The sequence below is a fragment of the Telopea speciosissima genome, chromosome 6 (assembly GCF_018873765.1).
Source record: "Telopea speciosissima isolate NSW1024214 ecotype Mountain lineage chromosome 6, Tspe_v1, whole genome shotgun sequence".
NCBI lineage: Eukaryota > Viridiplantae > Streptophyta > Magnoliopsida > Proteales > Proteaceae > Telopea > Telopea speciosissima.
In genome coordinates, this window is record NC_057921.1 from 39,487,399 (window position 1) to 39,515,036 (window position 27,638).

Sequence of the window (27,638 nt, forward strand, 5' to 3'; positions counted from 1 at the left end):
CTACATTATTTCTAGTTTTTCCATATTGCCAATAGAGAATAGTCCATTGGATAACTCAAAAGGAAAAATCCAAAGGTTGATTGGTATTCAGTGTCTTGGAGAGGGTCAGGTCCAGCAGGTTTGTTTTAGTTTTCATGGATCTTTCAGGGTTTTGTATATCTTTTTTCTCCTCTTAATACAATTTTGAATCCTTTTAGCGAGAAAAAAAAAAGTGTTTTGGAAATCTTTCATTTTGCAAAGATTTTTAATTTTTGGATGGAGGTTCTTTTAGGAAAAAATTCCAACGGACGAACGAGTTACTACCTTGGGAGTTCAGGTGTCTTTCAGATGTGATTTATGTTGGCATCATGGTGAGTTAGTAATACATTTATTACTAACTCATGAATCAAAATGAAAATTTTTACTCATGAATCATGGTGGTATATGTCCAATATGTAGAACACTATCTCATCTATTACAATAATCTAACCTTTCAAATTGAAACCTCTATGTGGCAAGCTTCAACTTTATGGAATTAACCAAATCAAATCAGATGTGAAGCCTCTGAAGAAGAAAAGGAGACTTTAGTAGGGGCTATATCTTACAGGGTAAGACCATGCTTTGACTAGTTTTTCCTATCTCTAATCTCAAGATTTTTTACTGAAAAGCCAAAACTGTTGTGGCTTGATCACTAAACCATCTTCAACTTGTTGGAAGGTCTATTTTTTGGGTTTTTTGAGGAAGAAAAGGCTGTTGTTTGTTGGTGATTTGTTATTGTTTTTCTTCTCAAGTTTTGGGCAAAGACTTGAGAAGAAAAATAGTGTAATTTTAAGGGGAAAAAAACACTGCTAGGCTGCATTGCGTATGGTAGCGCCTTCCGATGTCTATCTTGCTCCTCCCTCCTATGAAATGACATATATTCCCCTTATTTGACAAGGAACTCAATCACATTGTTTAATTAGTGGTGCCCAAAATTTGAGAAGGAAAACTGGTGTAATATTGTTTAATTAGAGGAACTCTCTCAGATTTATCCTATGATATGATTTTTCTTTCATATTGAAAGGTTTTTCACATAAATTTGGTATTATGATTTTTGGTTTGTAGCTACTCACATTATTTTCTTTTGCTTTCCAGTTCTGCACATTATGTTTGTGGTGTGATTCAATTTTTAGCATTTGCACACACACAAATTTATGGGTTGTTTTATCTATGATTCACACACAGATGGGAAGGCATGCTTCCCAACATTAGTTGGTCTGAATCTACTTAAAACTATTGGCCAAGAGCCAAGCATGAATCTTTGGACAATTTTCAATTGAATATATCTTCACAATATCGACATTTTATTCGATGTTGGTCTATCCAAACAAAGACCAGCCAATGCAGACAATCAATCCAATCCCAATACTTGAAACCCTTTATGATACAGACATAAAAATTAGGCAAGAAAATCCTGGTTGGGTCAACAATAATTCCTTTCCGGTTGACACATCTACCTGTGCATGGAAAGATGATGTAACAATTCCAACTATTGGATGTATAGGTAATGGTCTAGAGTGGTTACTGTCAAATTTTATATCCAAATTCAATTATTTATTTCATTCCAGTTGGATCATGAAGAGCTGATCGAGGAGGCGCTTCCGCACCTTTTGGATCTGTTGAACCGGATCCAGAAGATTCTATTGTGAACCTGAACCTTCCCATGGTCTGGAACCTACATGTTGAGTCTATTAGAAATATATTACCAACCTGGGAAAGGTATTACAAACCCGGAAAGTCAGTGAACAATATTGGATTTCTCTTTGGAAAAATTAAAGAGGCATGCGCTCATTGTTAATCCATTTATATATCCTATTTGAAGTCCAGGATTTTTCAATTCTTCATTTTACCAAGTGGGAATTCCATTTCAATTCTTCTCTTGTGGGTCTTTGTTTGACAGTGCTAAGCCTTTTATGGTCTCTTGTTTGGTGAGTCTCTGCCTTTTGTTTTGTTGGGTTGTTCCTTCTATTGATGGCAAGGTGGGACGGGTACTCTGATCATTTATGTCTGAGTTTTTGGTCGGTTTTTTTTAGGGATGTAAATGAATAGTTGAAATCCGTGTCTGTATCTGTTTTACTGTTTAGCACTATCCGAATCTGTCCGAAAGCTAAACGGATACGGATACGGATAGACTATAGCTATCCGAAAAGCTATATTTACATGTAAACGGATAAAATATTCGATCCGTATCCGTGTCTGTATCTGTTTAGTACTATCCGAATCCGTCCAAAAGCTAATCACATGCGGATGCGGATATAGCACTATCCGAGCCGAATCCGATCCGTTTACATCCTAAGTTTATCTTTATAATTTTTTTATTATTTTAATACAAATGCTCTTCCAACAAAAAAATAATAATAATAAAAATTCTATTTAGTGACACATGATATGTGAGTAAGAGACATTGGGGTCTATTTATCCACCAAAATTTCAACTCTATACAATTTACCATGTGACATGTGAGAATTAATGATAACATAGGAGACTAATCACAAGATCACATCACCATTGATGAAAACTTTCCACAGCTGAAGGAAAACTTAATTCTTTATCTAAGAAATTAGCCATCGGAAATGTTGACTTCATAGTTCATAATTAGAATAAGAAAAAGTTAGGAGTTGGAAATGTTGACTTCTCTCCACTAAGCTACAGTTTTTAAAATTTTATTAAATTATTACAAAAGTGCTCTGGTTTTAGGTGCATAGAATGGCTTATAGTGCCATTTGAATAATTTCTCAGCATTCCTTGTTGTTTATGTCATGATCCATATGAATAATGACGCACAGACAATTTGTCTCCTTATATCGTAAAAATTTGACTTTTTTTAAAGTTAATCTCACTTACCGAAAAAAAAAAAGATTTGATCTCACAAAAAACCACAACCACCGACCAATGAGGGCATGAAATTTGACTAATTTAATCTAAAATCTAATCTTAATCCATTACTTTCCGAAACCTTAATGCCCATTTCCAATTGGATAAACGCAGGTGAACAAGCATTGAAATCCACGTGGCAAATTCCCAATTGCCCACTTGTCAAGTAGTAGAGATAAGCCTTCCATACCGCCCCGGCCCCCCTCCTCTTCTTTCCAACCTCAAACTTTCGGTTTGGCTTTGACATCTCTTCTCTATATAAGGACTAAGAAGGCCTCAAGGGAAGCACCACTAGACTTGGTTGAGTGGAAAAAATCATATCGTTTTTTCCATATTCATTGTATCCAAAGTCATAGAAATGGCCACCATTTCCTTCAACCCCAGAGTGAATCTCCAAATTGGTAAGGAAAGTCACCAACATGGCCCTGTAATTGAAGAGATTGAAGGGCTTATCAAAGTCTACAAAGATGGCCATGTTGAGCGACTTCCGATTGTCCCTAATGTCTCATGCACAGTTGCTCCGGAGCTTGGTCTGACATGTAGGGATGTTCTCATCGACAAATTCACAAACATGTGGGCACGTTTTTATGTGCCTAGCAGATTTCAAGGGAAGCTACCTTTACTGGTTTACTTCCATGGCGGAGGATTTTGTGTTGGCTCAGCTTCTTGGATCTGTTACCATGAATTCCTTTCTAAATTGGCTTCCAAAGCTGGTTGTGTGATCATGTCTGTGAACTATCGTTTGGCACCTGAGAATCGTCTCCCAGCTGCTTATGATGATGGTTATAACGCCATCATGTGGGTGAAGCAAGAAGCTTTTAATGGGTCTGGTGAGCAAAGGTGGAGGTGGAGTCAATGCAATTTCTCAAATGTGTTCTTAGCTGGTGATAGTGCAGGTGCTAATATAGCCTATAATGTGGTCTCAAGACTTGGTTCTCTTGTTTCTACTGATCAATGCGCCAGTCCAAAGCCCTTTTCCATCAAGGGGACAATTCTGATCCAGCCCTTTTTCGGCAGCGAGGCGCGCACACATTCGGAGAGGTTCATGGCGCAACCGCCGACTTCGGCGTTAACTTTGACGGCTTCCGATGTCTATTGGCGATTATCTTTACCTATTGGTGCCAACCGTGACAACCCTTGGTGTAACCCTTTAGGAGGGAGTGGTTCAACCAATTTGGAGGCCTTGACACTTCCCCCAACACTGGTGTGTATCTCAGAGATGGATATATTAAGGGATAGGAACTTGGAATTGTGTACTGCCATGGCTAGAGCAGGTAAGAGGGTGGAACAAGTGGCCTATAAGGGTGTTGGCCATGCATTTCAGATTCTAAATAACTCTCAAGTCTCACAGACTCGAACCCATGAAATGATCTCTCATATCAAAGCCTTCGTGAACTAGTGCCCTGTGTTTGTAAAGATAATGGGTAGTTAGCTAAAAGTCCTTTCATGCGTTTACCATATCTACTGCTCTTACGTTTGATTCCATAACTACAGTGTAATTTTCACATATATTTATATGAATGTCTTGTCAAAAAAATAACGCCCAGAAGAAAATGCACATGAAAGAAAAACACACACGCACAAGATAATATTTACGTCATTCACCCCAAGAGGATAGGCTACGTCCACGGGCGGAGCGATGGCATAAATTCACTAGTCTATGAAACAAAATACAAAACCCTTTGTCTTCATTTCTCAAAAAAATAACAACATTTTATGAGAAAACTCTTACCCCAGAAAGTACAGAAATGCCCTCCTCCTGAAAAACCATTCGGTTCGGATCTGAACCGAAATAGATCAAAATACATATTAAAACGAAGCTCTCGACAAACTCTTCAGGTGTCAATGCCTACAATGCTAACGTATTCATTGTTTGACCATTCTGGTGCGTTTCGAAGATAAAACGGCTCATCAACGAATCACCACACCACTTTATGGACTGAGATCACGTTTCACTAATGATATGTCTTTGAATGAAATGTAGTCTTTTCTCTACTACGATACTCGATCTGGAACCCATTACTAATTTGACTTCTCAAGAGAAGCCCCACATAGAAAGAGAGAGAGAGAGAGAGAGATTCCACACGTTCCATGGAGGTTACTTGAAGTCATATCATTAAAAAGAATGAAGTAAACTCATTTGTCTTAAACTCATTTGTCCAAATAAATGGTGGAGGGTTGGCTTCAGCTTTTTGACCAAAGATGTGTTTCTCTTGTCCCGTTATTCCAACCAACTGCATCAGATAATAGGAATATATGGTGGACCACGGTGGTGAAGGAAAGCATCTTAAGTTCTTGAGCAATGCTTATGATTAGAGTAATGGAAAAACGATTACTTTCTTGTGGTACGTAAGGAGAAGAAAAATCCTAATAAGTCTTCTTCTTCCCATTCAGAGTGAAGCATGAAGATGATGGGAATCTTCACGAGCTTGAAACGACAACTACTTGTTGGACTGAGATTGTACTTTAATCAGTCAATGGTGTAATGGGCACCAGAAATAATTTGAAAGTCACAATATCTTAGCAAGTTGTCAGCTGCAAACCTGCAAAGCTCTTCAGTTTCACAAGGTTAAAAAGATGACAATAATTTAGTTGAGAGGTCTTTTCCTTATAAGGGGAAAAAATAAGGGTGCAGGTATTATGAAGAATCAGGCTGTGTAGGCCTAAGGTCCCCCTCCCCCCCTCCCAAAAAAAAAAAAAAAAGGGTATACATTCGCATATCAAGTTTCAATTCAATTAGAATTAGCCAAATTATAAATTAAGGTTTCTAAAATCCGAGGTTACCAAGAGGATGCATGACAATAATTTAGAATTTGTATCCTCTCAATTTGTCTGTCCGTACTTGACGTCAAGTACATCTAACAGAGGGGGCAAAAATGACTATCCTACCCCCTGCCCAAACACACTGCCGAGGTAGGGTCCACATGGGATCCACCTCCCTCTATTAGATGTACTTGACGTCGAGTATGGGCAGGCAAATTGAGAGGATAAAGATCTCAATATTTATTAGATTACCAAGAAGGTGCATAACAATAAATGGAAAGAGGGTATATGATTAAATTTAAATATGAAATTATGTAAGTGACCAATTAATCTATACCATTCTCTAGATATCCAATAGTTAGAATTGCAACATCAATTCACATGACATGACTAGCTAGATGGGTCACCCATAGATATTTTGTGGACAGTGGAAAAAATTTTGTTGCTACACTTGTGGCAGGAAGGAATGTTGCAATACTGCTGGCAACAGATCTTTATCCTCTCAATTACACTGCTCGTACTTGACTCAAGTACATCTAACAGAGGAGGTAGAAATGACTATCCTACCCCCTGCCTGAACACACTGCCCGAGGTGGGGTCCACCTCCCTCTATTAGATGTACTTGACGGTCAAGTACGGGCAGTGTAATTGAGAGGATAAAAATTCTGCTGGCAGCTAAGGAAATTGAATAATTCACTTTCCCTTTGGATTCATAAATACCCTTCTATGTTTTAGTATTTTCTAAATTATCTTTTAAGATCTCATTTCCTTGGCTGCCAACAGCTACAAGCAGTAGCAAAATTTTGTCCATGGATAGGAATATAGGACCATCCATAAAACTTTTTGCCAAAAAAAAAAAGAAGATAGTTTGAAAGAGGTACAATTAAAAAGATGATAATAATTTAGTTGACAATTATTTTTCTTAAAGAAAAAAAATTGATAGAGGTGTGGAAAGATGAAAATCATGCCTGGCCTAATTAGAAGGGTCCATACTCCAATTTAACCCAGTAAAATAGCCACGTTAGGTTCGAAATTTCTTCTAGTTAATAGTAGAGTTTGGGTCTAATGGATGTACCCAAAAACCACAAATATCCATGGACTTGCATTATTTTAGGGGTTCCCATATAAATGATCAAGGCCCGTCAGTGATGTTTCATAATGTCACGACTTCAGCCACCATGTGTGAGTAAATGAGACAGGACCAAATATCCCTCAGTGGTCAAGTTTACGGCAGAAAAAAGTAGACTGGTGTTACTCAAATTTGATAATTATAATTGGGAGACAGTGCCCTACACCGTCGAGTGCAGTTTCAGGCAAATGAGTGAACTCACTTTGGAATATAACAATAAGAGAAGGGGTATTTATGACATATCATCCCCTCACATAAATAGCGATATGTAAGGAGATGTGCAATTTCATTTTTGAATTGGTGTTCTTCATAACTTTTATCCATTATAATTATACCATTAGAATCTAATAATGGCATTTTTATTTTTTATTTCTATAAAATTTTTAAGTCTTTTGTTGCACCACACCCATACAAGGGCCCCAACGGGGAAAAGAGAAAGACAAAAGCTAAATTAACCAAGCAACATTGCACCAGCCCATCAAGGGATGGGGTCAGCAGGTTGCAAAAGAGAGGGGCAAACCCCAGGAAACAACAATGAGTTTGTTCCTTAGGAAGTCCCTTACATTAAGAATGTGGAGAGCAGGAGGGAATTTAAAACTAATTAATATCAAAGAATATGGCGTGCCAAATCTTATTATAGGATTAGGAGTTTAATATCCAAAGAATGCACAGTTTATTAATATATAAACCTTTAGATCTTTAGATAATAATAACAGTGAAATCATATTCCTATTACTTTTGCCTGCTTCTCTACTGTATAATTTCTTTTTATTTTAGGAAAAGGGTTGGCACGCTGCCGGGTTGCATATTTCGCTTATCCGAGGTCATTTGGCTGTTCGCTGACCTGAAAGATTACACCATTTCGTTTCAGGTTCACAATTTCTTCCTCTATTTTGATGATGAAATCTTTAATACTGATGGTTCTTCTTTAAGCAATCTGGGCTTAAACAGTGGTGCTGGAATTTTTCAATCATCTTCTAGTGCAATAATGGGAGTGACAAAAGGAAATTAAAAACTTGAGGCAAAAGAAGATCAAAAGTGTTTCACTGAAAAGAAACAATTAAAGATAAGGGGTGCTGTTCTCTGTGCCACAGCGTAGGCTGTGCCCAAGCACATGGGAGTGGGCGCAATGCCCACCCTGCTCCCCTGCATAGGCTGCCCATGTGCCTGGGCGCAGCCTGCGCTGCAGCACAGAGAACAGTCTCTCTAAAGATAAACTGTTATTTTAGGCATATGTCTATTGACATGGCAAACAGGTACATTATGCAGCACACTAATACAAAAATGGAATTCATTCATCTCTTCCAGGCTACACACTAATACGAAAATGGATGTGGGACAGACAAATTTTTTGGTTATGGAGAATAATTTCATGATAAAAAATTAGGGGTGTCAAAAAAATCGGGCCAGCTGAATCCACTCTGAGCCCGGATAGGCCGGGCCGGGCCTGGGTTGAGGCCTCGACCCTGGCAGGGCCAGCATGATCCTGTAATACATAATATATGTTTAAACAATATAGAGAGAGAGAGGTCCTTGGTGCAACGGTCAAGGTTCCTCCATTAGGTTCAAGTTTGGAAACAGTCTTCTCTGCCAAAAATTTACTGTTTTTTACTTGGGCTTTGTTAAGTGGTTTGTGATTGGGCTTTAATAGTTCCACAACTCAATGGGACAATCAGGGCCAGACTGGGCTTGGGGAAACCCTGCCAAGGTCAGGCTGGGTTGAGGGTATGCTAGGGCCAGGCAGGGCTTGGGTTTAGGTTAAAGTTCCTAGGGTTGGGCTTGGGTTCACCCCTAATCAAAATAGTTTCAAATCTGCATAGAAATCAAGAACATAAATGGAGACAATATAGACGTCACACCCAGGGTTCCTAAGCCATCACACATAATTGTTAAAAACAATTACTCTAAAACTCAAAATTTTTAAAATAAAATTAGAAAAAAAAAAAAAAAAAAAAAAACCCTCTCCAAAGCAATAGAGTAAGGAAAAATATTCCATTTATCATTTATAATTAAAGAATATTTGGGCTTTGTTTGGTATGCATTCCAAACACTGCCTTGGTGTATATGACTGAAAATAGAAATCCTCATCACAAATCAGAACCAGCTCTCATTTTAGCCAGAACTTTTCCAAATAACCTCATATTTGCAAGATCTTGATCTCGTTGAAGATACCTAAATAATCTATCAAAAAGATAAATCATTAAAAAGAGGTGAAGTTTCTTGAAAATTGGCCCAGAGAGAAATGATGGAAATTGTAACTGAAGGTCTGAAACTTAATATCTACTTCTACACATAAAACAAGGAAGACTCAAAGTAATAATTCAACTAAATTCATAAAACAAAAGAAAGAGTAAATTCAGGCAATGGAATATGAATTTGAAAAGGAATTGTAAGGTACTATGATGATCTATAGAAAGGACAGGTCTAATTAAAGTTGTCAATGGTGTGTGCAGTAAAATCTTATGAATATAAGTGATCAGACTCAAGTAAGCTTTGTGATACATGTATGCGGCAGTATCAGCAAGATATGTGATGCGAACCCAGGTTAAATAACCCTGATTATGGGTCGCTAAGGGCCCACCAAAATAATGGAAAACTCAATTACAATGAACAGTGGTAATTTTGTTTATATTTTGAATAATTTAGAACCCTTTTGGAAAGGGAAAATAGGAATTCGAACAAATTAATAATTAAAAAATGGCAATAGTTTTCATGCACGACCTGTATTGAGTACAGTTGACCAACCCCCTTTCCCCTACAAGACAGGCTCAATGGGGGAATCTCCCGTACACGAATCTTGTTCCTATCCCTACAATGATTTAGACATAGTTATCTGAATCGTTATCGTCTACAGTTCCTTGACTGGTGTGGTTCCTTAGTGCCTCTCACAAGAGGGGGGTGGGATCCACCCGGGGCACCTGATCGAACACTATACCTAGGTGGGATCCACCCTCCTCTTGTGAGAAGCACTAGGGAACCGCACAGGTCAGGAAACCGCATACAATAAAAATTCCAGTTATCCTCAACAAAGGTCAATTTAATACATACTTTAGATCAACATTTTTATTCTAATTAAACTTCTTAAAACAGCAATCCAGCCACAGGCATGTTGTTCAATGCTTGCAATTTCCCTTCCTTTCCCAAGAGAAGAAACATCATCATTTGAAGATTAAGATGATTCTACATCACACCCAACATCCACCCTCTATGACTCATACACAAACATATCAGCGCAAACAAAGCCACTCCCCCCTCCCCCCTCTTAAGATGAGCAATCAATCTCAATCTCAATCTCAATCTCAATCTCAATCTCTCTCTCTCTCTCTCTCTCTCATTCATGACTAAAGACATGACCACGACATCATCACCACTCTGCTTTGACTGTCCAGATAAAGTTCTATTAGAAGGGGAAAAACATGCATGTTGTCTCCCTTATAAGGTCTATAAAATATAGACAACTGTGAATAATCCTTAACAAATCATGGGCAGTCAATTACTTCCAAAATCTTTCCATGACCAAGAATGTAGAGGTGTCACCCTTACACTCCTGTTCCTATATCTGGTGTTCTCCCTCCAATAGATATACCTCTATGATAACCTTAAGGTACTGGAAGGGTGTCAAAATCTAGCCGGCCCGAACCGTTAAGACCAATCGAAAAACCGAATTGAACTCTATCGGATTGGTTTTGGACTGGGGTATGATGGGATCGACTGAAAACCGGATCGCATCGGACTAATCGATATCAAACCGAAAATCGAACTAAATAAAACCGATAAAAAATCATTAAGTATAAGGTTATGAATAGGTGAATTGATTATCCATTGATTTCAATATTAGTGAGCAAATTTCCGATTGTAAAGGGAATTGTTACAAATCAATGAGTATGAGGTTATGAAAATAAGGAAATTGATTTGTCACAATGCTTCTTCCATTGATCTCCTTGTTCACTATACAAAATGAGTTGGTTGTCAAATAAATGATTTGATAATAGGGTTCATTTTGTGATTTCAATATTAGTTATCTTCTTAGTAACTATGTTAGTCAAATAGCTGTCCATGAGATCATCTCCTTGTTGATCTTGATAAACCAGGATCATTCATGTGAGGATTCACAACTCTTGGAATCTCTATGGTTGCCCTAGGGCACCCTATTTAATTTTTAGGGTTGCCCATGGGTGCCCTACTATTACCCAATCCATCTCTTTGTTGTCCCATAAAATTATGGGATCCATAAGAGAAAGAAAACTCATATCTTTTCCATCCCATACCCAAATGAGCAGCAGAAAGAGATCGATTCGGGTTTCTTTCGCATCCCATGAATAAACATATAATTTAAACAAGAGGAATTAACAAAAATTTGCTAACCTAATGAGCCTCAAGTGTTGTTCCTCTAATAAACAGTGGTTCTTCCTTCAACGAGCACACCAGGTAAACAGATCTAAACCTCCAATGGTGCAACCAAGGTTCTCCAAGTCAATTCCAGATTCTCTTCTTCAAATCTTCAAGCATAGACCTGGGTTTCCAAAACCCTAACTCGAAAAACCTAGAAAGCAAGAAGAAGGAGAGAGAGAAGAGATCAAAAAGACAGAGAGGGAGAGCCAAAACGTGGACGTGGGGAGCACCAAAATTCGCCCAGGGCTAAAAACGTGATGCCCCCTTCCATGTTTAGAGTGTTTAAATAGAAAAGGCTTCTACAACCTTGTTTGGATAAATCCCAGTGAGAGTCAGATACTCTCTCTCCTCATTGGCTTGATCCTTTTTAAACCTAGAGTGCTTCTAATTGGTGAAGAAGCATAATCTAATAGAGAATAGTTTAATTAATTATTTATTTCAATTTATGGATAATTACAATTAGCATCATATCCATTAATTAAATAAATAATCAATTATTTTAGTAAATTTCAAATAAACTCCTACATAATAATAAATCATCATGTACCAACCCACTACTAATCAACATCATCATTATGGAATATAGGGCATATACACTAGTACTGTCAAACCCCATTCCATAGAACAAGTCCATATCAAAGAGTCTGTGGATATGATCGGGTCCCGCAAAACTCGATAAAATATTTTAATTAAATAACTATATATAATTTATCATTTTATATAAAATAGGTTTTGCAAAAACCATTTCCAAAATAGCACTGGATCCAGATTTCGATCCGACCATTCACAGACAATCTCTATTTTGGTGTTCCCCAATCGGGCAGTGGTGACCATGTTGAGTAACTCCTTCACTCACAAAATGTTTGCGCATTCTCAGAACACTGGCTTTGACTCACTTGAATCTCAGTCATTGATGAACCAAAGAATGCGGTCACATTTTGCATTGACAGGGTCCTCTCAGGTACAAGGTCTCGGTGACACATGTCTATCCCATCCTACATCTGGCAGTAGTACATGAGGAAATCGAAAAAGTAGATTCTTCGCCAATACACACATCAAACATGTAAGTACTCGCATTCGTACCCTAACATCACATGTCTAGGCATACCCAATACGACGACCATATGATAAGGGTGTCCAGCCCAAACCCTAGGCGTGACTACCATTTTAAGTATAACTTATGGACACATAATGCTCAAAAAGTTTATATCGCGTGTGATAATATTAAACCAAAATGTATAAAAGGTTCAATACAAAGTAAACCGAACCAAACCGGACTGAATCGGGTTTGATGGACACATAAATCCAACAAACTATTCATTGATGTCAATATTAATTATGCTCCCCTTACAATTAATGATAAATAATTATATGATTTGTAACAATAATTTCGATTTAATTATTAGTTATCTTCCATTCTTCGTCTTACAATTTATTCTTCTTTGTTCGGATTACAACATGAACAAATCTTATTCATAGTTGTTTACTTGTTTTGAGTTTTGACTTGGGGAAGGTGAATTAAAGTGTTTTATTTTTTTTAATCTTTCCTCACTATAAATTATGAATGTAAAATTTCATTGTGATTCAAACCCGAAAATAAAATGATTTAAACTGGTATTAACCCGATATTAAAAAATAAAAATAAATCGAAACCGCATTGGACCAAAACCGACCAAAATTTCTTAACGGTTTGGTTTTGATTTAACTAATTCTGAGACCAAACCGACCGTTTGACACCCCTACTTCTGAATTTATGGGTTCTCCTCCCAAATTTGTACAATCAGGCTTAGCCAAGCACTCAAAAGTTGGAGAACCAAGCACCCACCACTGAATGATTTCCTAGAATACCATGAGAGGTGCTATCATCAAGGAGAAGTAAATAAACTCATCCCATAGGACACCAAAACCAGTCTTGATTCAAAATCCTGGTTCTGAAAACAATTTTTTATTTTTATTTTGGAAAACCAAATTCAGGTGTCCCAAACAATTAGACTATAAGAACCACTTCCTTTAGGCCCTCAATGAAGTCAAGTACTAGAACTAGATAGAATTTCCCAAATTGACTACACCCTAGCATTAGGATTATTATTTGAATTTTGAAGCCACCTGAAGTGTGTGGACTGGAAGGCACATGGAAGATGTGCATATCATTATAGAGCCAATGTTTGCATTTTACATTTGGATTAGTCGAAGCACTTTGTTGCCAAGGTTTTTTATCATAAAGAATTATATGATGGCTCTGGAAAACAAGTCAGAAAAAAACCACCTAAAGTGACCTAGTATGCCAACTATAGCTATAGCCATTCCAGCAAAGCAAGTGTAGGTGTCGCCAACAAAAACTGAAGAAAGATACTGTAATAACCAGCACAACAGAATAACAGATAACGTTAGAAATATAATAGACTGTTTGTGTAGTGAGACTCTTCAAGAATGAAAAAGAGTTTGCAACATGGTTTAAACATCATAGAATTGCCAAAAATTAGCAATCAATAGGTCTGACTGGTTCAGGTGGTTATAAACATTTGATGAGAAAAGGGTTTCCATTACAGGTTTTAACTGAAAGGGTTCCACTAATGCATTGCTACATAGTATTCCTCCTTAACATTTACCAGTTATGACAAGGGTTGCGCAAGGTAAATAGAGAATGGAAAGGAGCAAGAGATGAAGGGCAGTAGACATAGGTGGTGGAATTCAAATTATTTGGGAAAAGGTGGGTGGGGAAACTTGGGGGAAGTTGGTGGCTTCTTATATATAGATGAGCACTTCCCCTTCTTGCCCATCGACCACTAAGAAATTCATCTTCCTCTGCAAAAGAATCAAGGCATCCATTATGACTGGCATAACTCCCCTGTGCAAAGTTTGCATCATTGGAATAGAACTATCAATTTTCACTAAAAGAAAAAAAAAAAATAGAACTATGAATACTATTGGAGAGTCAAACCTACCTTTATTTCTGTCATTCACAGAATTGATGCCAGAGTTTTATCTCCCTCTTCTCATGTTTAAATGGTCCCCTTTCTTTATAGTTTAGGGTAAGAGTTATTTGTGGTGGAGTGTGCCCTTGCACCCATGCGGGCCAATAAGAACATGTGAGGAAGCATCATTGAGGGCGGGATTTCCACCTTTCATTGGGGGTTTGGCGATCATTGTACACCCATTGTTTCTGGACATGGGCGATACATTCCTCTCATAGGAAAATTTTCTCCTATGGTTTAGTATTTATTTATTTTTTGGGGGACGGGAGATTTCTTGCCCTCACCCCTTAAAAAACATGATGGGAATGTGTGATTTTCCTCTTTAATTTTTAAGAGAAAAAATGCAACCTGGTCTTGTGCGGCGTGCAACCCCATGCGCCCAAACATAGGGCTGCGTGAAATGACCATCGTGCCCCCATGGAAAAAGCAAAAATTCCTAAGAGTGTGGCGGTTATTTTGTTCAGTCCTGTGTCTGGGAGCACGGGTAGTCACGCACCGCATGCGACTAGGTAGCATTCTCTTTCCCTTAATATATTAATAAGATTTTTTATCCACATCCTTGTGGTTAATTTAAACTCCAACTTTCCATGATGGTGACCTTCATCTTGAATAAAGACGTTTCCACACCTTTAAAATGAGTAGAAGTAGTGGGGTTATACTCCCCCCACCCTCCATTAGTAGCACCTAGATCACTAGAATGTTTCATTCAAATCAAATTAATCCTTCATCCCCAAAATAAGAGAACAACCCAAATTCCATCTAAAAATACCATATAGAATTATGAATTTCTTTAGCACAACTTCTGCCTTACTTCACTATTATTTAAACTATTAAGGCTTTGCATTTAGGGTTTTGTTGAACCTCTATTTTTTTTTAAGTTGAATCAAAAAATGCTTTTCGAAAATGATACCATTATATAATTAATATGCAAATTTGTTCCTAATATAAAAGGGAGGTAAAAATCACCATGATGACTCATATAATTGAGTTTGATTTTGAAATTTTAGAGTTGTTCAATCCACATGGTTTCTTATGCACCCATCAGTAAAAGTCGCTACATCAACAATCCACCGACTCCAGTACAAAAAAAGGTGACTTTTGTGACACAAAAGTAGAGGGCTGCGATGGTTTTTAAAAAGCGCAACCATTTAAGAGCCTTTGTTGGAAAAATTCATCCAAAAGTTGACAATAAACATCAAATTTGGGATCATGAACTTAGAAATTTCATAGAGAAACTTAAGGAATTGACGGGACTAAGTTGCGATAAAAGTTACAAAGACTGTAAACGCCCCCTATAGTGCAAATCGAGTCCTTGCGAATCAACCTCCAAGGTAAAACAGTACCCCAAACATGAAACTATCTAGTAGTGATGCACTTCACTTACTAGGCTATTAAGGGCACAAAGAGTTATACTCAATTGGATATAAATAAAGAGGGGAGAAAGCCAAAAACAAAAAATGAGATTGTCTCCAATTGTTGGAGAATTGGGCAAGACATCTTCTCTTTATATAAGAGAAGAAAAGGCACCCCAAGGGATGTATCCAAGGATATGTCCCTAAACCATGTCTTTTTTCACAAGACTTGTTTGTTGACCATTCAAACAAGTCTTTTAATAAACAGACCCATTGGTCATTTAAGTGTCTATTAAGAAACGATAAAACCCTCTAATATTTGGAATCATATATTTATATTAGATTTCAACAATCCCTACATGATTCGAAATATTCAAATCAACTAGCAAACCTAATTGAGCATATTAGATATAATAGGACGCATTGTTGCGAGTGTCTTTCGGACTTGAACCTACACTAGGTCTGACAGATTGCGCTATAAGTACAGGTGAAGTCAGACTTCTTGAACCTTTCCTCATCGGTGTAGCTGACTAGCCTACCAATCACATCCTACCAGCCGACCCTAAATTTCCTTTTAATGATGTGGACATTTTTAAAGGTCGTGTCCCCATCTCAGGTTCATCTATGTTTAGAGAATTCACCTGAAAATTCTCATCGTAGGTGGTCTCACCACCTATATCCACTTAGGTTAGCCCATAGTGTGCACCACAATTAATACATCCCCACATTTGTGGAATATACAGCTACTTAAGAGATTATACTCATCCTCTTTTCATTGTGGTATACTTTTCCATCTAATCAGAATGAATAAAAAATTAGTAGTACTAGTCAAATCATCCGATGATTTCATTTTTACCCTTTAAACCTAAATTAGGAATTTACCTCTTCATATAGATTGGATGTCCATCACATGACTTATGTCACAAGCTTTTAGGGTTCATTCCTTTAGATGTTATCACCTTAGTGACTTGAGGCTTTATATAGTTCGTCGTCAATTTTTTTCCTGATTACATAAAGTTGACAGCGCTATCACATATTGCATTAGCCTTACCAAATATACATTCAAAACATACATGTATGTTTTCTTTACTTTAATGACCTTTACTCTCTGTCTTTATATAGAAGCACTAGCTTAGATTCTAACGATACATCCAACCTTTACACAAAGATATATGTGCTAAATTATCTTCCCAAATAAATATCAACCATTTATTTATCTCTTTAAAAAGATATTCAACTTACAAATATATGTCTTGTCATAGTAATCTTGTACTATCCATAATGTATAACATGTTTTACATTAGATCATCTAGCATTTAATGCTCTAAGTACCAATTGGTATAAAGGCCAATAGGTCAAGCCAACATATTAGATTGAGATTATAAAAGATCTAATTGAACCTTAAAGAATTTACACAAATAAAGTGAATCAATAAAATCACCAATCTCATACATTCCGTTGAATGTCTTATCAATAGCTATTATACAAGATATATAACATTTAAAATGATGAAAATTAACAATTGCATCATACAATTACATTGGGATATATACTTAGGCCATTTGACCCATTATTCGATCCACAAAAGAGACCATATAGAGATTATATCAAATGAATAGACATTAAAGTCCAATCCAAACTCACTCACAACCGGGTTACTCAATCCAATTTTTCAAAGAGAAAAATTCAATTCTGCCCATTACACTATTTGATACTTTTGTTAATTGTTTTCTTTTTCTCTCATTTTCTTTCTTACGATTTCTAACAGTCCACATGGATTTCTTTCTCTATGGCCAGGACTAGAGAATAGATTAGGCTGCTAGGTTGGAAGTGGAAGCAGTTATTATTTGGCCCTCCAATAACTATCAAGAGCCACTTCGGAAAATTGTCTTCTCCAGTTTTCTGCCCGGCCCAGTTCCCCCAGTGCTTGTAATATGGGAGGCGGAACCCACCTGGACAGCGTGTTCGGGCAGGTGTAGAGTGGCCATTGCCCCCCCTCTTATTACTAGGGTTGTAACTGAATAGCCGAAATCCGTTTCCATATCCGTTTAGCACTATCTGAATCCGTCCGAAAGCTAAATGGATACGGACACGGATAGGCTATAGCTATCCGAAAAGCTATATTTACATGTAAACGGATAAAATATCCGATCTGTATCCGTGTCCGTATCCGTTTAGCACTATCCGAATCCGTCTGAAAGCTAATCGGATGCGGATGCGGATGCGAATATAGCAGTATTCGAGCCGAATCCGATCCGTTTACATCCCTACTTATTACAGGCACTGGGGGAATTGGGCCGGGCAAGGAACTGGAGGGGACAAAGATCCGAGCAACTTCACATTTGTACTGCTCTCATTGGCCACATGTCACAACCTCTCAAATAGATCTTTTATCAACATGGAATGTGAAAACATTTCGGTCATCTCCAAAACACAAGTAATATAATCCTTGTAATACTATAGGTTTGGGAAGTATAAAACAAAGCACATACAGAAGGTAATAACGAACATTGAAGTGCAAGTAGTGAAATTGATTTCAAACTTCTATTGTCAAGCCCATGAAAGATATTGCAAGAAGATCAAACTCTTTTGCCAACTTGTTAAACCGATAAGAGAATTGAAAGAGGAAGTAAATCAATCCAGACTAAGACTCATTACTTCCCTAAACCTGTTCATTCCTCCCAATGCTTTTCTGATTTTATGGACTAGTGCCAACGTTTTGGATTATAGCAGCCACAGTTCCTAGAACCTTAGATCTGAGACATAAAAACCACCTTTGGAAATAAAATGATTGATCTGACATGATAGTGGTTGACAACAATTCCTCTCAAGTGCAAACACTGTTATAAGCCCCAGCTATTTTACCAGTTAAATCTGCTGCTATTTTTTTAATTAAACAATTAGGACCCCTTTTTGCTCCTACCAATCATCCGTCAATTCGACGATTGTGGAATTTGTTTTGGAAGTTGCATTGCGTATTCATCCAAAATACAAAAAATTTCTTTGGAGAGATATTAATCATGGTATCCCTACTAAGGCACGATAGGTTGAGTGGTAAAACAGCGATGAGATGTGTGTGTTTTGTAAGCAATAATCTGAAACCATTTGGTACATATTTTTTCTTGGGATTTTACAAAAAAATTTGGGGTGTAGGTTTGCTAAAATTGCAAATTGGCAGGCTCTATAGTTTCTCTATTTTGGATATGTTGATCTCTTTCTTGTATGATTCCTATCTCTTTCGCTTTGATTTAGAATGGTTATTTAGTGTTGTTGCAATTTCACTTAACTTGATCTTGATTCACACGAATAACATTGTGTTTCGATCTACTGATCCTGACCCTGCTAATGTGATCCATAGTGATGAGTCATAGAATCCCCAACCAACCAGAGGTTGCCACGTGGATATACTGAGACCGAATCTGAGGACCGAGCCAAGCTGTGTAAAGCCATGCCAAATCGGCCACCCGGAGAAAGGCATCACCTCATTCCCCTGCCTGGCCGAGCACTGCAATGGAGCACTTAGCCAGTCGAGAACCTGGTCGAGCGCCCGGCGCCGGCTCTAAATTGGACACCGACAAAGAGGGCGATCTCCCCGTCTCGAACTTGGCCTGACTCCGTGGCCGAGCATCAGGCCAGCCGAGCCCTGAGCCAAGCCCACGCAAATCGGCCATTGGTAGAGCGCCTGAGCTCGATCGAGCTAACACACATGCCTAGGGGTGACTCCCACACCACATATGCCGAGCACAAGGCCGAGCCCTCCCCAGAGGCACCAATAACGCCCCACCGGGGATCGCGGTGCCACAACAGCACAACCCGAGAATCACGGGATAAGGATTGAGCCACAATCCCACGAGATACCGAATCGCGGTCCCATTAGGACTCTTACCTTAGTAAGAGTCCGACTCCAAAAACAACTCTCCATTTTGCTCCGCCTGGAAGAGCCTTACCAAGGAAGGACTCTTACCATACAAGGACTCCTCCAACTGCTTCATCTCATCCTATAAATACCTAGGTATGGAGCTCAAACGCTCATCTCACTTTCACTAAGCTGTTACGCTATTGTACTGGAGACCTGACTTGTGCGTCGGAGAATCCTTGGTTGGAGCCACACCGGCTCTCTTGTGCTCACTCGGTTTTTTGCAGGCTCATCCGTGGGCGAACCGGGTGATAGAGGTTTTCACACGCAACAGATTTGGCACCGTCTGTGGAAACGACATCAGCTAGTCAGCGTCGTTTCTACCAATCGCAAGAGCAAGAATGATGGTGGTGCAAACAAGATCGAGACAACACGGCTCTGCCTCCTGTGGGAATGAGCCGTAACCTGATAGGCAAGCGAGGCACTCTCCACCGCCCCTTGAAACGTCACGATAGGGCGCGGCAGGAAGACCCCCACGAGGGGGAGGAACTCAGCGCAACGTGGGAGTCACTGCCAACCCGATTCCACCGCCGGAGGGTGGAAATGGTGGCAGTGTGCTGGACACGATGGCAGAAGGGAGGCCCCGGGTCGAGCCAAACCTGAACGGGTTGAACCTGCCACCGTCACCGCCCTTACCAAAAAATTTGGATCCGGAGGCCCCGACGAATAATCCGCAAGTTATGGACCTTTAGCTACAAGTGCTGCATACCAACGAGATGTTGCGAACTTTCATGGGACAGATGGCCTAGGATGGGTTACTGGGCCAACCGCCGGTTGCACCCTCCTTGGCGCCAGTACTCGTCGAGGGAAATCTATAGCAAAACAGTGATTGCCGTCGGGCCGAGCCGAGCCAAGCCGAGCAACGTCGTCTCATCCTCCCCTTCCAGAAAACTCCTCCTCCGCGTCCCAATAGGAGTGCTCGATGGGATGAGCTGGAGCATCGTCGAAGCCCGAGGGCAGGACGAGAGATTGAACCAGCAGCATCGGTTGCTAGAAGATCAATATTTTTTGGCCGACACGGAGAGGACGGGCAGCCGAGGGGATGCCAAGAACATCGGGAGGAGCCCAACGGAAGGCGCGCCATAAGGGATGGAGAAAGATCTCGCCACACCCCTCAGTTCCGAAGCCCACCTTGCAGAGAAGAACAACAAAGGAGCCCCCGTGGGTCCAATTTCCAAGGCCAGAGAGGGACCAGAAGAGGTGAAGCTGATCGAGTCGACTAGAATGATCGACCACAGTGGGACTACCAAGCTGAAGAAGGACAACTTGCGCCTAATTAACGAGAATGATCGAGGGGCAGAATGGCCAACCTCGACCGAATGAAGAGGACAACTTGCGCCTAATTGACGAGCTGAACTGCCGAGCACCCGAAACTAAGCTGGAAAGGAGGCTGCGAGAGTTGGCCGAGCAGGTTGAAGGATTAAAGAAATAGGCAACCCCAGACACCTATTCGCTGGTCGGGCGACACCCTTATCCTCCCGAGATCATGATCGGGCCACTATCGGCTGGGTTCAAGCCACCTCCCTTTGACCGGTATGATGGGAACACTGATCCAAAGGATCATATTAACTACTTCAATGCGATGATGACCATGTATGGGGAACTGAAATTATCTCTTGTAGGGCTTTCCCCTCCTCTCTCCAGGGCGCGGTGACCTCCTGGTTCTCGTGGATGCCGCCAAATTCCATCACAAGCTTCGTTCAGCTCTGCCGAGCCTTCGTCACACACTTTCAGAGTAGCATGAAGCACAAGAAGACGACGGTCAACCTCCTCAGCATGAAGCAAAAGCCTGATGAGTCGATCCGAGCATTCGTCTCCCGTTTCAAGAAAGAATCTCTGGACATCAAGGATTTGGATGAGGCCACGGCCCACATGGTGATGAGCAATGGACTCACAGACATGGACCTTATTAAAGACTTGGCCCGAAAGCCGACGAAGAACATGGCCGAGCTCCTGGAGAGGGGTAACGAGTTCGCAAACATGGAAGAGGTGCTCTAAGCCCTGAAGGGGAACGAAAGCAAGGCCGACGATCGATGATCATAAATATTAAAAGCAGCCCAAGACTTGACCATCGAGCCGAGAGAACCGACCGAGCTCGGAGCCCCGAGTACACTCCACTGAATACCTCGCGCAAGGAGATTTTGATGCAAATATAGGATGATGGGTACATCCGCCAGCCCCGATCAATGCAAGTTGGGTCATCCCGGAACCCCAACAAATATTGTTTGTTCCACAAGGACACCGGTCACGACACCGAGGATTGTTATCAACTGAGAAGAGAAATTGAAGAGCTGATCAAGGCAGGGTACCTGAAGCGGTATGTCAAAGGAAGCCGAGAAGAGCGTGGGGGTCGGCGAGATTGTGACAGGAGAAAGGCCAAGCCGAGGACAGATGGCCGAAGGGCCGAACACGACGAGCCTAAGGACTGAACTGAAAAGAAAGACGATGGATCCGGATCGAGCAATGACAATGGAGCCCCCATATACACTATCCTTGGAGGGCCCGGATAAGAATCCACACGGAAGGCCAAGGGGAATGCGCGGTTCGTAGGGGTCATGGAGATGCTGAGCAAAAAGCCAAAGTCCGAGGCGAAAATCTCTTTCACCGAAGCCGATCTCGAAGGTATAAGTTTTCCTCACGATGATGCTTTGGTGGTATATGTAGAAATTGCAAACAAACCCATTCATCGGGTATTGGTCGACATGGAGGCATCTATAGACGTCATGTCACTCGACGCCTATCGACAGTTTGGCTTCGGAGATGATGCGCTCAAGCCGGAAGGGACCTCCCTCCACGGGTTCTCAGGGGCCGTCGCCACAATCAAGGGGTCAATAGACCTATTGGTTACGTTCGGGCAAGCTCCATGCCAAGCGATGATCCAAGTCAAATTCATGGTGGTGCGATCGGTGGTGGCCTTCAACGCCATACTTGGTCGCCCATTACTCACCACCCTCCAAGTTATCATCTCGTCGATACACTTAAAGATGAAATTCCCCACGAAAAATAGCATCGGAGAAATCCAAGGTGATCAAAAGAGAGCCCAGGAGTGCTACACCACCTTCATCAAGCAAAATAAAGGAAACATACGCGGGATGGCTATGTGTGTCAAGCACCTCCCTGAGGACCAGCGGGATGAGCTCACCGAGATGCGTGGAAGACCTATTGAAGATCTCCTCCCCTTCTCCCTTAGTGATGAAGACCCAACAAGGACGGTACAGCTCATATTGTTATTGAGTGAATAACAAAGGAATCAACTCGGGAATTTCTTGAAGATGAATGCCAACGTCTTCGCCTGGTCGGCCGCCAACATTCCCGGTATACCGAGGCACATAGCCGAGCACCAACTCCATGTGGATCCTAGCCGAAATCCTGTCCAACAAAAGAGAAGGAATTATGCCCTTGATCGACAAGCCGCGATCAAAGAGGAAGTGGAGAAGCTCCAACGATCAGGGTTAATCCGAGAAGAAAAGTTCCCAACTTGGATGGCGAACATAGTCATGGTTCCTAAGCCGAACGGGAAGTGGAGGATGTGCATCGATTATATCGACCTAAACAAGGCATACCCCAAGGATGAGTACCCACTACCTCGAATCGACCTGTTGATAGATGCCACAGTTGGGCATGAGATGCTGAGCTTTATGGATGCGTACTCTGGTTATAATCAAATTCTAATGCATGAGGAGGACGAGTCCTTCACGGCTTTCCGAACTGACCAAGAAAATTTTTGCTACAAAGTTATGTCGTTCAAATTGAAGAACACCGGAGCAAAGTACTAGCGGTTGGTGAACCACATATTTCACGAACAAATCGGCAGGAATATGAAAGTCTACGTTGACGACATGCTAGTGAAGAGCTTGAAAGCCGAGCATCATTTGGCCGACCTAGAAGAGGCCTTCGGTGTGCTGAGGAAGAACCACATGAAGCTGAACCCCGTCAAGTACGCTTTCGGCATAACCTCCAGGAAATTCCTTGGCTTCATGGTCTCTATACGAGGTATCGAGGCTAACCCAACAAAAATCAAGGCAATTCAAGAGATGAGCCCTCCAAGGACAATCCGAGAAGTACAAAAGTTGAACAGAAGAGTCGCAACGTTAGCACGGTTCATGTCAAGGTCGGGCGACAAATGTCTCCAATTCATCAAAACTTTGAAGAGCATTAAAAGCCCAAAGGACTTCAACTGGACCAAGGAATGCCAGCAAGCTTTCAAAGACCTGAAGAAGTACTTGGAGAATCTGCCTCTCCTCTCCCGACCCGAGCCAAAAGAAGAGCTCCAAATTTACCTTGCCGCGACCCCGATGGCGATTAGCGCAGTACTGATCAGGGAAGAGGGCCGAGCACAAAAGCCCATATGCTACATCAGTCATGCCCTCGTCGACGTCGAGATGAGGTACTCCAAGTTTGAGAAGGTAGCCTTTGCCCTTGTTTGAGTTAAAATAATACCGCAAGCGTACGGGTCAATCGTAGCTACGGGTCGAACACGAGGAGATATACGCCACTCTATTTAATTAACTTAAAAGTAATGCAAAGTGGACCAAATTAAAGTGTTAAATTAAACTAATTAAACTAATGAAAATTAATACATCCTAACTCATAAGCATCTAACAAAATTAAGGGATTAAATTGGCGTCCTAACACATGAGCATCTAACCTATCAAACTAAAGCGAATTGAAAGGAATAACAAAAACGTAGCCACACTTCATAATCACATAAAAAGAAATAAGGGAATAAAAGTGCATCCACATACCACAACCATATAAAAAAAAATAAAAGAAATAGAGGGAGAAGAAGAAGAAGATAAAGAGAGATAGAGGAAAGGGAGAATGAGATTAAGGGTTTAGAGAATGAGATACCTTGATGTGCTTGAATACTTGAATAAACTCACCATGGCTTCCTCTTCTAAATCTCCATGTCTTGTCATCAACATAGGAACTTAGACTAGGAAGCTTTAAACTAAAACTATTACAACCATTAAACTAGACTTATGAAATCAAAACTAAGAACTTGAAATCAAAACTAAGAACTTAAGCCAAAAATAGGAAAAAAAAGAAAATTTCATTAAGTGAATGAAATAAAAATTACACTAAAAAACTGAATTAAAATTGAACTAGAAACTAACTAAAAACTGAACTAAAAAACTACTAACTTCTTACAACCCAAAGGGCAAGGGGTATTTATAGGGGGAAGAGAAGAGAAGGGAGAAGAGGGAAGTGTAGGAGAAATATTCCCTAAGAAAAGAGAATATTATCTTCTCCTTCCTCTTTTACAATGCCTTGAATCCTAAGAAAAAGAAAAAAATAGAAAGAAGAAGAAGAGAAGATTGTTTACATAGACCTTCTATTTCTAGAAAAGTAAACTTCCAATTCTAACAAGTGCTTCCTTTTCTTTGTAGATATCTTCTCCAAGCAATAAAATCAAAGCATCTTTGATTTTTCAACTTTCCATAGGTGAGAATATCTTTCAAAATAAGTCTATCCCAAGTAGAATTTCAGAAGTGCCCTTGAGAAGTTGGAGGAGAGAGAGAGTAAGGGTGATGACTAGGATTCCTTCAAGAATAAATAAAATACCCATTCTGTCCTTCAGGAAACGTGGAGCATGGGGTGCTTATATAGGCCTCACCATTGTGTTCCTTGCAAAGAATCACCCAAAATAGACCCAAATTTCGTCCAATTTGGAGTTCGGGAGCCCAAGATATCTCAAGTTGAAGTTGGACTGTCCAGAGCCCTCCAAATGGAATCTTTCGGGTACAAGAAATATAACTTCTAATAATTGTGTTAAGGCCCCTGCAATCTGAACTTTCGTTTCACGTTATCCCCAGCCGACTGTCAATAATTACAAATAAACCCCTATAGACCATTTTCGTGCTTCGTTACGGAAACATCCGTAACTTCTTCGTTTCAACTCGGAATCATGTGCCGTTTGAACCGTTACGAAGCTGACTCGATGGGCTACACATCCAAGCCATTAACACCTTTAAACAGCTTAAAAACATTTCCTTAGCATCATCTCCTCCATTTTCACAAGAAATCACCTACAACCTGAAAAGAACAAGAAAGCACCGAGTAACTTTGTCCAATGTGATAAAATGTATGCTTTATGCCCTAAGATTTCACACATAAATGTGCTCATCAGCCCTAGTAAAGGCCACGAGAAAGTTGAGGCCATATTTTCAAGCTCATCCAATCACGGTGCTGACCGATCAACCCCTCAAGAAGATACTACACAAACCGGATGTGTCGGGTCGGTTGATCACGTGGGCAGTGGAGCTGAGCGAATACGATGTAAGCTACCACCCGAGGATGGCAATAAAGGGACAAGCGGTGGTGGATTTCATCGTGGAATGCACTATACCCGACCACGAGGTGTGGGATGTCGAATTAACGGGAGACACCGAAGCTGAGCTCGAGGCCAAACAGCCATGGTTGATCAACGTTGATGGCTCGAGCAATTCCGGCGGGTGTGGAGCTAGGTTGATCTTAGTCAGCCCCAAGGGTTTTCGCATACAATACGCCTTGAGATTCAAGTTTCCAGCCTCCAACAACGAGGTCGAGTATGAAGCCCTCCTAGCTGGACTCTGAGTCAGCAAAGCCATATGGGTCAACCAACTGAAGGTACGGAGCGACTCGTAACTTGTGGTCAACCAAGTCAACGGTAAGTATGAAGCCAAGGATGAAAGAATTATAGCATACCTTAGTCGAGACCAAGCACTGATCTCTGAGCTCGAGCACTTTGAGATGACCTGAGTACTGAGATAAGAGAATGCAGTGGCTGACTCCCTCTCACAGTTGGCCGAGGTCGACCTCCCCAATCTGAGCCGATTAGTCTACATCAAAATTCTGGAAAGCCCCTCCCTACAAGAAGAAAGTGTCAAACACATTAAAGAAGACGGGTCGACCTGGATGGACCCGATCGTTAACTACTTGGAGAACAATCAACTCTCGGAGAGTCGAGACGAAGAAAGAAAAGTCAAGATCAAGGTCGTAAAGTACACCATGATCGACGGTGTATTCTACAAGAGAGCTATCTTGGCTTCCCTGCTCCGGTGCCTTGGACCAAAAGGAGTCGAGTTCGCCTTAGCAGAAGTGCACGAAGGAATATACGGGAGTCACATGGGGGGCCGAGCATTAGCATATAAGATACTTCGACAAGGGTTCTTGTTATACCCGTACCCGGGATCATAATTAATTATTATTTCTTTCCCGTGACGTGTAGATACCGCTGCCATGTATGCTGGTGACCTGTTCTCCATGATGGTCAAACCCAGCTACAAAATCATTGACCATAGTACGGGTTTACCTGTGGATGAAAGATTCCTCAACTGGCAGTGGGGGAAGTTTGTCGATGACAACTTTGTCGACTATCCTCCGAGTACCAGCCCGGGAAGCGAAGAGTTCCAGAGAGAGCATCCTAGACTGTCGCCTCAGTTGGACACATCATTCAGTGATGAGCTTGGCATTGCTCTAGCAAAGCTGTTCGGAGTCATGGGGGACAAACCATGACGGGGGAGAAGTCAGTTCTAGCCCTTAATTTTATTTAATTGCCCTTCCCTTCGATGTCGTCGAAGTACGCGTCAAGGTTTCAACCGTCGGACTATTTTAGTTGAGTAGAAAATATTTTATTTGTGGGTCCCACTTGTGTTGGGAAGCATGTGAAGGACTTGTGGTCCCATATTACATGGACCCCATTCTTTAATAAGCTTCTTTCCTATTTAGAACTAATGGGTTAACCCATTTAGCTTAAATAACCCGTTTGGCTTAAATAACCCATTTGGCTTAGAGACCCATCCAACTTAGGTGACCCATTTAACTTTGGTGGCCCATTTACCTTAAGTTGCCCATTTAAGTTTATTTGACCCAAGAATGGGTTTTATTCTATTTCTTGCCCAACCAAATGGATCCTAAGCCTCTCACTTACCTTAAATAGAACTAAGGGGGGGCATTCATTGGCCATATATCATTCCCATCTACCCTAGAACGTGGAGGAGAGAAAGAAGGAAGGAGAAAGGGAAAAAGAAAGGTGGAGAAGCTTGGTTGGAGGCTTGAGACCCCACCTCTTGGAGCCCTCAACGTGGAGCTCTTCTATATTGGGGGTAGGTAAGCCATTAAACCCCACCTCTCTTCTTCTATTTTTGGTTTTGAAGTTTGGGAAATGGGAAAGACTTGAACTAGGGTTCCACTTGGAACCCAAGCATCGATTAGAACCTCTATGCTTGGCTATTGTG

At 40.7% G+C, this 27,638-nt stretch overlaps 1 protein-coding gene across 1 annotated transcript; it reads left to right on the top strand.

Annotated features, from left to right (window-relative positions):
• The first annotated feature begins 3,193 nt into the window (after positions 1 to 3,193).
• Positions 3,194 to 4,295, top strand: LOC122664923 (probable carboxylesterase 17). The gene has a single exon (XM_043860959.1). It carries the CDS (start codon positions 3,251 to 3,253, stop codon positions 4,289 to 4,291), a length of 1,041 nt encoding a protein of 346 aa, XP_043716894.1. The 5' UTR covers positions 3,194 to 3,250; the 3' UTR covers positions 4,292 to 4,295.
• The last annotated feature ends 23,343 nt before the right edge of the window (positions 4,296 to 27,638 follow it).